We start from the raw sequence: 14,866 nt of genomic DNA, 5'->3' as shown, positions 1-14,866 counted from the left end.
GTGTCTTTGTTAGAATGTACCATATCAAGCTTGTAATCCTCCAAAATCACCCGCTTATCTACACGTTGGATGAAACCATTTCATTTCCTAAGGGAAATGGATAAATATTTTAAATAAAAAGGCAGGTACACGGCAGTGAAATTTAAAGTCGATTACTGAAACAGTAACTTGAACTAAGTAGCTGCTGCTTGTATTGTAAATATCTTGTTTAATGCATTATTTAGCCCTGTGAAATAAGCCTGGTGGTTTTGGCTGGTTTTAGTTTAGGTTTGTATCAAAATGAATAAATGCTATTAATCAATTTAAAGACTATTTATAGTATAAGGGAGCAAAGAACCAAACGGTAATGCCAACCTCTTTTTTTTGTATTGCATGTTCCAAATCAAATAATTTCTCCAGAGTCAACCTATTTTCTTTGAGTTCACTGTTTTCTGTGAAAAATGAATATCATTTGAAGATTGAAGCCCCTACCAATCTCTTATAATCCAGATTTATGTAACTTTTTCCAATCTCCAAAAAATACAGGTTGCGTATAATATGCAATTTTTATTTGTGGTATGGCAGTGATAGGGAAAGCAACGCACTGGCAGCACTTGACAATGCTTCCTAATGCTCAAAGCAATAAAAGCATGATCTGTATTGTTTCACAGCAACTTAGAATCTGCCACTTCTTTTGTGATTTAAAAGTAATTTTTCTTTTTACCTAGTCCTCCCATGGTCAAGCCAGCTGACTGAGTCCACTGGTTTTACATTGGAAAATCTAATTCCATGTGTAGTGGATCTACATAAGAAATGGTAAGATCTACCAAATAATGAGATTTTTATAGTTTTGTTTTAATAGATGTTTGTAATGTGACATTTTAATAAAATGAAATTCACATATAAATGTGTTTAGAATTGCTTGATACCATATACATAAATTCTGAAAATTTCTCTTGATTCTCTAATTTTATGTCAGTTCTCCTCTGAGCAAACTTAATGCATAAACCTGTTTTCACTCTTTGGGGAAATAGCTGCTGCTTTGTTTGATATAGTGTTATAAGACCATTGTGGTTCTGTTTTTCATGCAAGTAATAACATTCATATTTGTCCATTTAATATTCAGGGACTATTTGTGCTGTATGGTTTATATTGCAGTGTTTCATATAACTGAATTTATAGATAAACTTTAATGTTCTGTGTAATATGCATTCTGCAGCTTGCATTTAAGAAACTGTACATAGCAATTCAAAAGAGGTTTATCTTGGTTTAATACCTAAGTTCTCCTTCATGCTTTCCCATTACTAAAGACTGTGTCAGATTAACACTTAAATCTTGCATGAAAACCTTTCCCAAGCTAATTTACAAATTTGTTTGATATAGCATTAGAAGACCTTTGTGGTTCTTTAAATTCACCCATTTTAATTAATTGTTTGACAAGAAGTTAGTACTGAGTGTTGTATAACAAACCCTGCATTTTAATTTATTTTAAACTTCTTTTTTAATTTCTACTAGTTTCCATAATGAAGCACCCAGGGATTATAGACATGTGTCTCTCACAGCTGTAAAGCAACGATTTGAAGAGGAGCGTTATCAGCAAATTAGCAAGGAAAAGGTTTGTTGCACTTAGAACACGACTGCAGTGATGTATTAAACATTCCCATTATGTGATGCTTTGACAATCTTGAATTGTTACTTACCTGTAAATCTTGCAAACAATTATTGCTCTTGTTTTGGATTGCCAATAAAAAAAAAGACGCACAAAGTTTGATGCCAAATTACATACTAATTGCGACATCCTGGTCTCTTTTCACTTTTCTGGATAACCCGTAGCTTATTACTTTCTATGCTGCTTTTAATGAAGTCACTGTGGCACATTGAATTGAGTCATGTCTGTTAATTTGAAAGCTGACTTATACATAGTTTCCTTCACACACTGGAGGTGTGATCACTTCTTATTGAAGGTACTTGACGATTTCTACAAAAAACTGACATGGACTATATGACCTATACTGAATTCTTGGCATATATTCACTACTGGCGCTAGTACAGCTGATGATTTGCAGTTTAGGTTATCTGACAAATGTTATGAATGGTTTTGTCTATTACTGCATGGTTCCTTGCTAAAAGAACTTTCTGTTGTCACATCTCACATAACAATTATGTTCATCTTGACTGACATCTGTAAATTCACAGTTGGCAAGCCATTCTATTTCCCCTGCTCTCACAAGACAAAAAATTGTGTAGTCTCATGTTTGTCCATTTTTTTCATTACCATCATGTGAACAATTGTTTTTAATAATTGCTGTGTGTTATTGTTGACTGACTAAATCTGGTTGGCAAATCTATAAGATGTAAAATGTACATTACTTCCCAGATCTCCAATCTTATCACTTATCTCTTCTATAAGAGTACTGCATGCTTCATCCATTATTCCTAATACTTAACTAAAACATTTAAACTTTTTGAGGATGAATGGGCAAGTTGCCGTCTTAGTTTCAACACCAGTTTTTTTTTTAAAAAGTTTCTGCCCCCAGTCTAATAGCACTTTTTGTGAAGAGGTAATGTTTCATTAAAGGAACACAAATGTTTTGACTGTAGATTACATATTCAGATTTTCTAAGTTCAATAACTTTGTCTTTCTCCACATCCAGTTTCATTTGTACTTTTTTCTTCGGTGACTTGCTGAAAAACAATATTTCCTACATGCTAATAAAATTATTGATTTTTATCTATTCTGCAAGGAGTGACATTTGAAGGAGAGGATGAAATTTCAGTACCATCGTCCCAAACTTTGAAGCTGGTGGAACTGTCAAATTCCTTAACTTTCTTCTGATCCCCTTTATAAGTAGCATTTCAATCATTATATTCCACACACTGTAGATCTTCATCTGCTGTCTAATCAAGCAGAATGAAGGATTCAGCTGCCAAAGCTTCATCGCTTGGCTGAAGCTTTTTTTGTGGCTGATATAATGCCCTCTTTAATCCTTACCTGGGTTTATATCTGAACATTTGTTTCTTTTATTCTGTTTGAGATAGTTAATGGCATATTGTTGTTTTGAATCACATCTGAAACACCAAATGGCTGCATCCTAGGGTTTGTTGTCGTCTTGTAAATTCTGAAATCTCTTTGTTTCTCAGTTGTCAAAAGTAATTTATCCTATTTTCTCCTAGTTAAGATTCTACCTTCTTATTGTGACCTTGATGGTTGCGCCAGCCAATTAAGTGTCCTCCATTTTGAAACATGACCAATTGCCTTATTTTCAAACAGCGCACTACCAAAACAAAATGTTTTCCAAATAACTTTGTTTATGACTTCTTTGTAGCAGATGCTCATCTGCAAGTTTAACTCTTGTCAACAGTAGAAGTCTATTTAAACTTGATATTTTGACATTGTCTGGAACTGAAAATGCCATTGCAAGTTATGAAATTTCCAAATAGAATTTCTGCAGTTTTGCATTATTCTGCTGAATTCCGTTCTGAATCTTTGCATGGAATTATCTTTTGCTTTTTAAAATTTGTCAAAATTGACTGCATTTCCAGCAATTAGTAAATCACCTTTCTGATAAATTTTATCTTTACGAATTAAGAATGTGTCCAAACTTTCTTCAGTATCCATATCCTCAGTTTCCAATTCTGAGAAAATGTGGCTGCTTATCCTGTCTTCTCTGTGATAAAGAGCTAATGCCATACTTCGTTTTCTATTCGGTAAAGGAGTAGTATATATCCACATGGTTGTTTTAATTCTTTCACCTGATTATGGGTTCCCATTCAGAAAAAATGTTTTAGAACTTCCAGGGGGTGGCTTAAACAAAATCTCTTTTTAAAAATCATACTGGTTAGAATAATGCTTAGCTTTCAATTATCCTCTGTTATCATTGTTAACACCAGACTTAAAGGTTGGCCAGACAGTGCAGGAATATACTTCCCTAGTCAGCTTTATTTCAAACTGCACATCATAGAACTACCCCGCACATTTTACTTGTTTCCCATAAACACACACCAATTCTCTCATTCTCCTGATTTACTTAAAATCACTACCTTTTTTTGTATTTCCATTTGACATTCCTGCCAGACCCTTCCATATAATAATATCAAATAGGTGGGATATCTTTGATGCTGAGGTTTAGCTAACATTTGTACAGTAGTTATTTGGTACATAGAGCTTGAATATTGCTGGCAAAAGACATATTTTGTTAAAGTATCTCATCTTGTACTTGTCATGAACAATTTGCACAAAATATCAACGTAAAGAGAAAATGTCCTCTTGGAGTAAAAAATATTGCTGCTTGATTGGCAGATGGATTCTATAAATGTATTACTGTGGAGACTGCAGCAGTTAGATGATGACAGACAGTTATCTGCCAGGCTTTTTCAAGTTTGTATAATATCTTTTCATGTCATGCTGTGTTCAAGGAGGAAGAACAACAACGGATATTGATCCTCATTGGGAGAATAGTCTTTAAAATGGAAGAAAAGAGTTAGTGGGGAATTCAAGTAAATAACAGTAAAGCTTTCAATCCTAAAATTAAATAGTCTTTAGCTAGGCTGATACTTGAGCATTGTTCACCTAAGTAGTATGTAGGGACAGGAGCAAACATTTAGCTTCTTGAGCTTGCTCTTTCATTCTGTATAACCCTGAACATCTGCGTCAACACAATATTCCCATGCATTGTGCTAAAAATTAGGTATTAAATTGACATCTGTCCATCTGCTCAAGTGATTGAAATGGATGCTAAAAGTTCCTGTTAGGAATGTAGGAAGTTTTCTTGTTACATTTGCGAAACCTTACTGACCAACACCAACAAAAGCACTTTATTTAATTGCTCAGCTCACTGGAATATTCTATAGGTACAATTATTGCAATATGGCTACCTATATAAGTAGCTCTATTTAATGTGAACTATATAAATGAAAGTATCTTTGCCATTGGAGCTTTCAGCACAATATCCAAATCAGGCAGGATTTTATTTTGCCTTTTTATACTACTTCGAGCTTCTTAGTACCATCTCTATCTCCTCAAATATCCTAACCACTTCCCTATTCATTGTCAGGTTGCAATTGTCATTGATTGGCAGGCAATATAAAGAGACAATCCAAAGGTTTCAGTTGTCAAGGCAGTGGAGCCTCTAATATCGAAGGTATAATTATTCAAATTATTTACGTCTTGGATAATAGCACAGGAAGTCATATCCGGATTTGCTGCTAATACCAAAGTTAAGTGGCATTGTAAAATATGTAGATGATAGCATAAAATTACAAAGTAATATTGATGGACTGGGTGAATAGGCAAAACTGTGGCAGATAGAATTCTATTCAGCAAATGTGAGGCTATCCATTTTGAACTGAATAAACTGTATAAATTTAAATACAGTGGATGTCCAAAGAGACTTGGGATTTTAGGTGTATAGATCTTTTAAGTGCTACAAATAGGTGCAGAAAATAATCAAGAAAGCTAACATATTGCTTGCCATTTTCTATTTGGAGGATTCAAGTATAAGAGTGCAGTTATATGGAATGCTGGTTCAGTTATTAATTTTATATCTGAGATAATATCTTTGTTCATCAAAAATTTAAAGTGTATGGGGCAAAGGCCATGTGGAGTTAGGCCACAAATTGGGCATGATCTCAATGAATGTTGGAAAAGGCTCAAGGGGTGAAATCAGAGTCATAGAATACATACAGTGTGAAAACAGGCGATTTGGCCTGACAAATCCACACCAACACTCCGAATTGTAACCCACTCAGACCTATTCGCCTACCTACTCTACATTTACCCCTGACTAATGCACCTAACCTGGACATCCCTGAACACTGGGCAATTTAGCATGATCAGTTCACCTAACCTGCATGTCTTTGGATTATGGGAGGACACCGGAGCACCTGGAGGAAAGCCACACAGACATAGGGAGAATGTGCAAATTCCACATACGCAGTTTCCCAAGACTGGAATCGAACCAGGGACCCTGGCTCTGTGAGGGAGCAATGCTAATCATTGAGTGGCCAACTCCTGTTCTTATGTTGCTATGATGGAGGTGCATCAGTGCTTCCTACTGGAGGAATTGTTTTGCAATATTATGACCACTTTACGAGATATTTAATAACTGACGTTCTCCATTTAGCCAAATCTATTTATTGGGAATTGCTCCAAAAAGACCAACATTCTTGTGACAGGAAACATCTTAAACGTTCTTTTGGAAACATTTTAGACTTTCTTTTAGAAACATTTTAAGATATATGTAACTGAATTCAGATTAAAGGTTGAAGTTCTCAATTTGTTGAATTTGAAATATGGATATTGAATTGCTTTTCTTTTAACCTGCTTTGTAATTGATGTAGGTGATGGATTACAGTGAACTATGTACTCTACTAGGAATTAAAGAGGAAAAGGAATCTTCACCACTACTTTCTGCTAACAATAATTCTGAGATTCAAACTTTTTTGACATCTCCTTCAGGCAACAAAACAAAACGGTAAGGACTAAATCCACTTGTAAGCCTACGCTAAATATTTTCCCTCTGGGGCAATGTCTTCTCCCAAGTTACACAGCTTCACAGTGATTTTAGAATTTTACTCTGCATTGAAGTAAGTGGGGTGCTTGCACCTTGTGAATGTTCCTTGACTTTTAAGAACTAAGTTGCTTTGGAATCTACAACCCGCCTGACATAAAGAAAAATTGAGGGAATTCAAAGTGATGTTAAATTACTCTGAACACTTCAACAATTAAATTTCTCAAACTGAATTTTCCAATCTAAATCTTGGGTGTTAAAATTTTCTAATTAGACAATAGGTGCAGGAGTAGGCCATTCTGCCCTTCGAGTCTGCACCACCATTCAATATGATCATAGCTGATCATCCTTAATCAGTATCCTGTTCCTGCCTTATCTCCATAACCGTAGATTCCACTATCCTTGAGAGCTCTATCCAACTCTTTCTTAAATGAATCCAGAGACTGGGCCTCCACTGCCCTCTGTGGCAGAGTATTCCACACAATCCCCACTCTCTGGGTGAAGAAGTTTCTACTCATCTCTGTCCTAAATGGTCTACCCCGTATTTTTAAGCTGTGTCCTCTGGTTCGGCACTCACCCAACAGCGTAAACATGTTTCCTGCCTCCAGATTGTCCAATCCTTTAATAATCTTATATGTCTCAATCAGATCCCCTCTCAGTCTTCTAAAACTCAAGGGTATACAAGCTCAGTCGCTCCAGTCTTTCAGTGTAAGGTAATCCTGCCATTCCAGGAATTGACCTCGTGAACCTACGCTGCACTCCCTCAATAGCCAGAATGTCTTTCCTCAAATTTGGAGACCGGAACTGCACACAGTACTCCAGGTGTGGTCTCACCAGGGCCCTGTACAGCTGCAGAAGAACCTCTCTGCTTCTTTACTCAATCCCTCTTGTTATGAAGGCCAGCATGTTATTAGCCTTCTTCACTACCTGCTGTACCTGCATGCGTACCTTCATTGACTGGTGTACAAGAACACCCAGATCTCTTTGTACTGCCCCTTTACCTAAATTGATTCCATTTAGGTAGTAATCTGCCTTCCTGTTCTTGCCACCAAAGTGGATAACTATATATTTATCCACATTTAAACTGCATCTGCCATGCATCTGACCACTCACCTAACTTGTCCAGGTCACCCTGTAATCTCCTAACATCCTCATCACATTTCACCCTGCCACCCAGCTTAGTATCATCAGCAAATTTGCTAATGTTATTGCTAATACCATCTTCTATGTCATTAACATATATTGTAAAAAGCTGCGGTCCTAGCACGGATCCCTGCGGTACCACACTGGTCACTGCCTGCCATTCCGAAATGGAGCTGTTTATAACTACTCTTTGTTTCCTATCAGCCAACCAATTTTCAATCCGCAATTCACAGACATGGGGAAATTTGCATTATTGCTGTCAGCAGGTTTTAGCTACAATATGTAGTTGAGTGTTTCCACTATTTTTTTTGCCTTTGTCATCCCTGACTCATTCAGACTCCATAGACTACTCTTGATTCTTCAGTTAATTTGTGCCCTGATTGTATTATTAGCAGATCTCAGGTCAAGTGGCACAGGTTTGTGTGCATTAGGCTGTTGGGTTTGTGTATTTAAGTGTGATTGCCTATCAAATCCAATCCTTGCTGATATGTTAGCTCCCAACACCACTGAAAATCTAAATTCCTCATGTCCACATTGCTTTAAGGTGTGACCCCTCACCATTTCTAACCATTACTTAAACCATAACTCCTTAAGATCTGACTTCTTGTACACTTGTCCAACAATTGAGGCACTTTTTTAAACTCCAGAAATCTCTGCTTCTCCACTCCACTTCCTTACTTTGGTAAACCATGGCTGAACATGATTTCTTCTGTCTTTCCAGCAGGGATAGAAAAATATGCATTTGATGCTTCACTTTCTGATTGTATTCCTTGGAATAGTGCTAAAGAACTATCTAACTAATAAATGTGACTTCTCTTGCATAACAGAACTATTCATACCATTTGAATTTTTTACATGACTGGCAGAATTTATTCGAGACAATCCGATTTCTCCTAAGTGGAAACATGAATAGAAATTGATGGACAAAGCTCAGCAGGTCTGGCAGCATCTATGGAGAGAAAGCAGAGTGAATGTTTCTGGTGCAGTGACTCGTCTTCAGAACTAATTTTTCTCCATAAGTGGATCGGTACTGCAGCTTGACCTTGTCTGTCTTTGCACCCCAATTTGTTAACATTGATTTAGCGTTGTCAACTTTGATTTTTTTTTTATGGTTTTTCTTTGGAGAAGTTGGTTATTCAGAGAGGTTGTACTTAAAAGCATTTTATTAATGTCCAGATATTGTGGCCACAAACCGTTGGCATTGTCACAGACACACTAGGTGTGGCCTCTGATCTGTGAACTTACACGCCCCACTTTTGTGCCATTTTTAAAAAAAAGTTTCAATTTATAGAGTCCTAGAGATGTACAGCATGGAAACAGACTCTTCGGTCCAACCCGTCCATGCCGACCAGATATCCCAACCCAATCTAGTCCCACCTGCCAGCACCTGGTCCTTTTCCCTCCAAATCCTTTCTATTCATATACCCATCCAAATGCCTCTTAAATGTTGCAATTGTACCAGCCTCCACCACTTCCTCTGGCAGCTCATTCCATACACGTACCACCCTCTGCGTGGAAATGTTGCCCCTTAGGTCTCTTTTATATCTTTCCCCTCTCACCCTAAACTTATGTCCTCTCATTCTGGACTCCCCCACCCCAGGGAAAAGACTTTGCCTATTTATCCTATCCATACCCCTCATAATTTTGTAAACCTCTATAAGGTCACCCCTCAGCCTCCGACCCGCCAGGGAAAACAGCCCCATCCTGTTCAGCCTCTCCCTATAGCTCAAATCTTCCAACCCTGACAACATCCTTGTAAATTTTTTCTGAACCCATTCAAGTTTTAGAACTTCTTTCCGATAGGAAGGAGACCAGAATTGCACGCAATATTCCAACAGTGGCCGAACAAATGTCCTGTACAGCTGCAACATGACCTCCCAACTCCTGTACTCAGTACTCTGACCAATAAAGGAAAGCATACCAAACGCATTCTTCACTATCCTATCTACCTGCGACTCCACTTTCAAGGAGATATGAACCTGGACTCCAAGGTCTCTTTGTTCAGCAACACTCCAACCATTAAGTGCATAAGTCCTGCTAAGATTTGCTTTCCCAAAATGCAGCACCTCGCATTTATCTAAATTAAACTCCATCTGCCACTTCTCAGCCCATTGGCCCATCAGGTCCAGATCCTGTTGTAATCTGAGGTAACCCTCTTCGCTGTCCACTACACCTCCAATTTTGGTGTCATCTGCAAACTTACGAACTGTACTTCTTATGCTCGCATCCAAATCATTTATGTAAATACAAAAAGTAGAGGACTCAGCACCGATCCTTGTGGCATTCCATTGGTCACAGGCCTCCAGTCTGAAAAACAACCCTCCACCACCACCCTCTGTCTTCTACTTTTGAGCCAGTTCTATATCCAAATGGCTAGTTCTCCCTGTATTCCATGAGATCTAACCTTCCTAACCAGTGTCCCATGGGGAACCTTGTCAAATGCCTTACTGAAGTCCATATAGATCACATCTACTGCTCTGCCCATATCAATCCTCTTTGTTACTTCAAAAAACTCAGTCAAGTTTGTGAGACATGATTTCCCACGCACAAAGCCATGTTGACTATCCCTAATCAGTCCTTGCCTTTCCAAATACATGTACATCCTGTCCCTCAGGATTCCCTCAAACAACTTGCCCACCACCGAGGTCAGGCTCACTGGCTTGTCTTTACCACCCTTCTTAAACAGTGGCACCATGTTTGCCAACCTCCAGTCTTCCGACACCTCACCTGTGACTATCGATGATACACATATCTCAGCAAGAAGCCCAGCAATCACTTCTCTGGCTTCCCACAGAGTTCTCGGGTACACCTGATCAGGTCCTGGGGATTTATCCACCTTTACCCGTTTCAAGACATCCAGCACTTCCTCCTTTGTAATCTGGACATTTTGCAAGATGTCACCATCTATTTCCCTACAGTCTTTATCTTACATATCCTTTTCCACAGTAAATACTGATGCAAAATACTCATTTAGTATCTTCCCCCATTTTCTGTGGCTCCACACAAAGGCCGCCTTGCTGATCTTTGAGGGGCCCTATTCTCTCCCTAGTTTCCTTTTTGTCCTTTAATGTATTTGTAAAAACCCTTTGGATTCTCCTTAACCTATTTGTTAAAACTATCTCATGTCCCCTTTTTGCCCTCCTGATTTCCCTCTTAGGTATACTCCTACTTCCTTTATACTCTTCTAAAGATTCACTTGATCTATCCTGTCTATCCCTGACATATGCTTCCTTCTTCTTAATTTAACAGTAATCAGTGGCAAAGCTTAGTCTAAAACAAGATGAAGGTTAATTTATTGCAAAACTACTGTTGTCCATGTAAAAGCTATGTCAATTTACAGTTGAAAATGCATATCCTTATCCTTTTGTTGAAAGTAAGAAAGTAAACGAATTGAGATCTTAAGTTCTATTCATCAGCTATTATGACTTCTGTAGTCAAATTGGTTGTGGGTGTACGAATGAATTCAGGTTTGCAGGATTTGAGAGAGAAAGAAAACTTCATTGTTCCTTGGTAGTTCTGCAATTATTGCTTGGATGCTCTTTAAGCATAACAGTTGATTTATGTATCATTACTCTTTGTGATTCTTCTGGCTCCCCTGATGGCTGAGTCATTTGTGGGGGTTCTGCACAAAATTGATTTTTGAAACTTGTCTTTATCATGAGCAAAGAAAAATTGCTGTTATGTTAATTTCAAATGAGCCATTGTTCCACCAGGAAAGGAAACTAATTACTTTGAAGTCTTTTTCTGTCTCTTTGTCCTAAAAGCTTTGAATTTTTATGTCTAGAGAAGGACCCATTGTGTTGATAAAGGTTGAATATAATTCTAAATATCTCCCCTCGTGATTTAATACTGAGGATGCAATTTAATTGGCTTTGTACCAATCCATTTTAACAGACAGTTGGTTAACTGCTGGACTTTTACAACGAATTATTTTCAAGTAAGTTTTTGAAGCAGAAATGTTCTTTTAATTATTTTTAAGAATGTTATAATGACTATTTATAGACACTTAAACAGCCATTTGGGGAGATTTCCCAGGAGTAGGATCTGTGCATTTTTAAATAAATGGTTTACATTTTTAACGTAGCATTTAAAGACTCTAGGGTGGAGCCAATGTACCGTCATTACATAGTTTAGGGCATGGTTGACTGAACAAGAGTAATGCTGAGGGCCTCTATGCTTTGAGGGAAGGGTAGAGTAGGGTGTAATTTTGATCCTGATTCTGCGCAAAGCAGATGTTTTGATTTCCTTTTTAAAAAATTCTCTACAGTGTGTAAACAGGCCCTTCAGCCCAACAAGTCCACACCGACCTGCTAAAGCGTAACCCACCCAGACCCATTCTCCTACATTTACCCCTTCACCTAACACTACAGGCAATTTAGGATTTTTGGATTGTGGGAGGAAACCCACGTAGACATGGGGAGAATGTGCAAACTCCACACAGTCACCTGAGGTGGGAATTGAACCCGGGTCTTTGGCGCTGTGAGGCAGCAGTGCTAACCACTGTGCCACCCACACTTGTATCACTTGCAAGTTGTAATTAATGAAAGACCGTGTTTCTGCAATCACAGTTTAGAAAGTCATTTCCTCTCTCATGGAATTTGAGCATGCTAGAAAGACATTGTTTATCCTTATTATACTTGTCAGTCAAGGTAGTGAACTGCCATGTTTGAATTTTTGCAATCAACCTACAGTGTTAAGAATTGCAAGATTTTGATCCAGTGAAGAAACAATCATTATAGTTCCACATCAGGATGTTTTCTCTACTCGCTCCTATTTCTTATGTTCTTATGTTCAGGAGTGGAACTTGCTGTTGGGGGTGACCCTGTGTGTTTCTGTCCTTAATCATCTTTATTGTAGATGTCGGGGTTTTTTTTTAAGATTTTGCCAAAGGAACCTTGGAATGCTAGTGTTCTTATGTAAAGTGTATAGCCGCTGCTTCTGTTGATGGAGGGAATGAATGTGCAAGATGGGCTGCTTTGTTCAATCTACTGAGTTGCTTTAGAATTTTTGAAGATGAACATATTCAGGCAAGTGGGCAATATTCTGTCATGCTCTCTCTGATTTGTGCCTTGTAGCTGATGCACAGTTATTTTGGGGAAATTGCAACTTGTCACTTACTGCAGAATCTCTACCCTCTGACCTATTATTAGTCTCCGTATTATATGGCTTGTCCATTTGGTTTCTATCATTGGTAGCCCCCTGGATGGTGATGGTCAGGGATTTAGCAGTGATGCTGTTCAATGTTTGTTGAAAGATGGACACAGCTAAATATTTGAATAGGATGAATGTGACATGCTAGTTATCATCCTCTGGCAACTTGAATATTAGTTTCTTGCTGAATGTGAACACAGGCTACGAATGTATCTGTGCAGTCACAAATGGAGCTAAATACTATGCAATCTTCAGCAAACATCCTTACTTGGGAAGGTAATTGAAACAGCTAAATGTCACCTGAGGAACTCTTGCAACTTTTATCCTGTGGCTGCATGAATGGCTTTCAGCAACCACAGCCATTTTTCTTTGTGCAACTCGTGGATAGTTTTCCCCAATTTCCATTGACTTCAATTTCTAAAGGGATTTTTAATATCACACAGTCAAATGCTGCTTTGATGTTGAGGATAGTCATTCCTCCCAACGTCACAATGACCTTGTCCCTGTTTGGACCAAGGCTGTATTGTGGTCGGGAGCTAGGTGTACTTGGGAGATTCCAAACTGACCATCGTTATTGATGAGTAAGTACGTCTTAAAATGAGTGTCATTGCCTTCCATCTCTTTGCTGATCATGTGTAGGCTGGAGCAATAATTTAACATGTAGGACTTATCCTGCTTTTTGTGGAATGCGGCTTGTTAATTTTCCACACTGCCAAGTAGATGTCACTATTAGTGCTCTACTGGAAACAACTTGACTTGGATCATTAACTAGTTCTGGTGCTGGACTAGTGTCTTCTGCCATTGATGCATGAATTGCCTTTCATTGGGCAAAAAAGTTCCTAATGCACGAGTGCTTTTTAAATCTGATACATGTATACCTTTTTATATTAAGAAAAATTATATTCTTTACTGCTTTGTCATTTTAAAGTTGAACTGTGTATCTCCTTTTAAAGTGTTGCGTTGTGAATTCAGTAGTGTTGAGGACAGGAACTGACTGCCCTTTCTAGTCAATCCGAAATGTTCAATTATTTTAATTGCTTAAATTCGTAATGAGGCTGGAGTTGACCAGACCTGCACTCATGATTGAGTGATAGAGATGTACAGCATGGAAACAGACCCTTCGGTCCAACTCACCCATGCCGACCAGATATCCCAACCCAATCTAGTCCCACCTGCCAGCACCTGACCCATATCCCTCCAAACCCTTCCTATACATATACTCATCCAGATGCCTTTTAAATGGTACAATTGTACCAGCCTCCACCATTTCTCTGACAGCTCATAAAGTTGCCCCTGGGGTGTCTTTTATAACTTTCCCCCCTCACCCTAAACCTATACCCTCTAGTTCTGGACTCCCCCACAGTAAGGAGACCAGAATTGCACACAATATTCCAAGAATAGCCTAACCAATGTTCTATACAGCCTCAATGTGACCTCCCAACTCCTGTACTCAATACTCTGACCAGTAAAGGAAAGCATACCAAATGCCTTCTTCACTATCCTATCTACCTGTGACTCCACTTTCAAGGAGCTATGAATCTGCATTCCAAGGTCTCTTTGTTCAGCAACACTCCCTAGAACCTTACCATTAAGTGTATAATTCCTGCTAAAATTTGTTTTCCCAAAATGCACACCTCACATTTATCTAAATTAAACTCCATCTGCTACTCCTCAGTCCATTAGCCCATCTCATCAAGATCCTGTCTCCTGTAACCTGGAAAGAATCTTGTTAAGTTTGACTTGAACATTCAGCAGTAGCTGAAATAGGTGAATGTTTGTTTATTGCCAGTTAGTCTGAGCATTTTCATCTTTCACGTTTAGACGAAGAGAGGATAGTTTTCGAGAAGATAGAGGCAACTTTGTGGCAACTCCAATTGTTGAATTATCTAACCATGAGGATACACTTCTGGGAGAATTCTTAGATTGGAGTTTAGACTTGTCCTGCGCTGGGTATGAAGGAGACGAGGAAAGTGAGGGTGAGAAAAGTGCTGATGGTAAGTGTTTTATTTTAAAGTATTAATGGGAAAAATGTGACTTTTGTTTGTGAAGGTTATGAATTTGTTTCCTGAAACATAAACAATGTG

General features: G+C 38.3%; 1 protein-coding gene across 1 annotated transcript in view; it reads left to right on the top strand.

The window, feature by feature from the left end:
• ccnf (cyclin F) overlaps nucleotides 1-14,866 on the top strand; it is a 60,931-nt gene that overhangs the window by 42,356 nt on the left and 3,709 nt on the right. The window contains exons 13-16 of the mRNA XM_060840235.1: nucleotides 708-795; nucleotides 1,495-1,594; nucleotides 6,319-6,452; nucleotides 14,604-14,776. Of these exons, the coding sequence (XP_060696218.1) occupies nucleotides 708-795; nucleotides 1,495-1,594; nucleotides 6,319-6,452; nucleotides 14,604-14,776 (495 nt within the window). The remainder of the gene's footprint in view (nucleotides 1-707; nucleotides 796-1,494; nucleotides 1,595-6,318; nucleotides 6,453-14,603; nucleotides 14,777-14,866) is intronic.

This window comes from Hemiscyllium ocellatum, chromosome 20, assembly GCF_020745735.1.
Source record: "Hemiscyllium ocellatum isolate sHemOce1 chromosome 20, sHemOce1.pat.X.cur, whole genome shotgun sequence".
Lineage (NCBI taxonomy): Eukaryota > Metazoa > Chordata > Chondrichthyes > Orectolobiformes > Hemiscylliidae > Hemiscyllium > Hemiscyllium ocellatum.
Note: the sequence above shows the minus strand (reverse complement) of the source record. Positions and strands in the feature narration are given on the sequence as shown.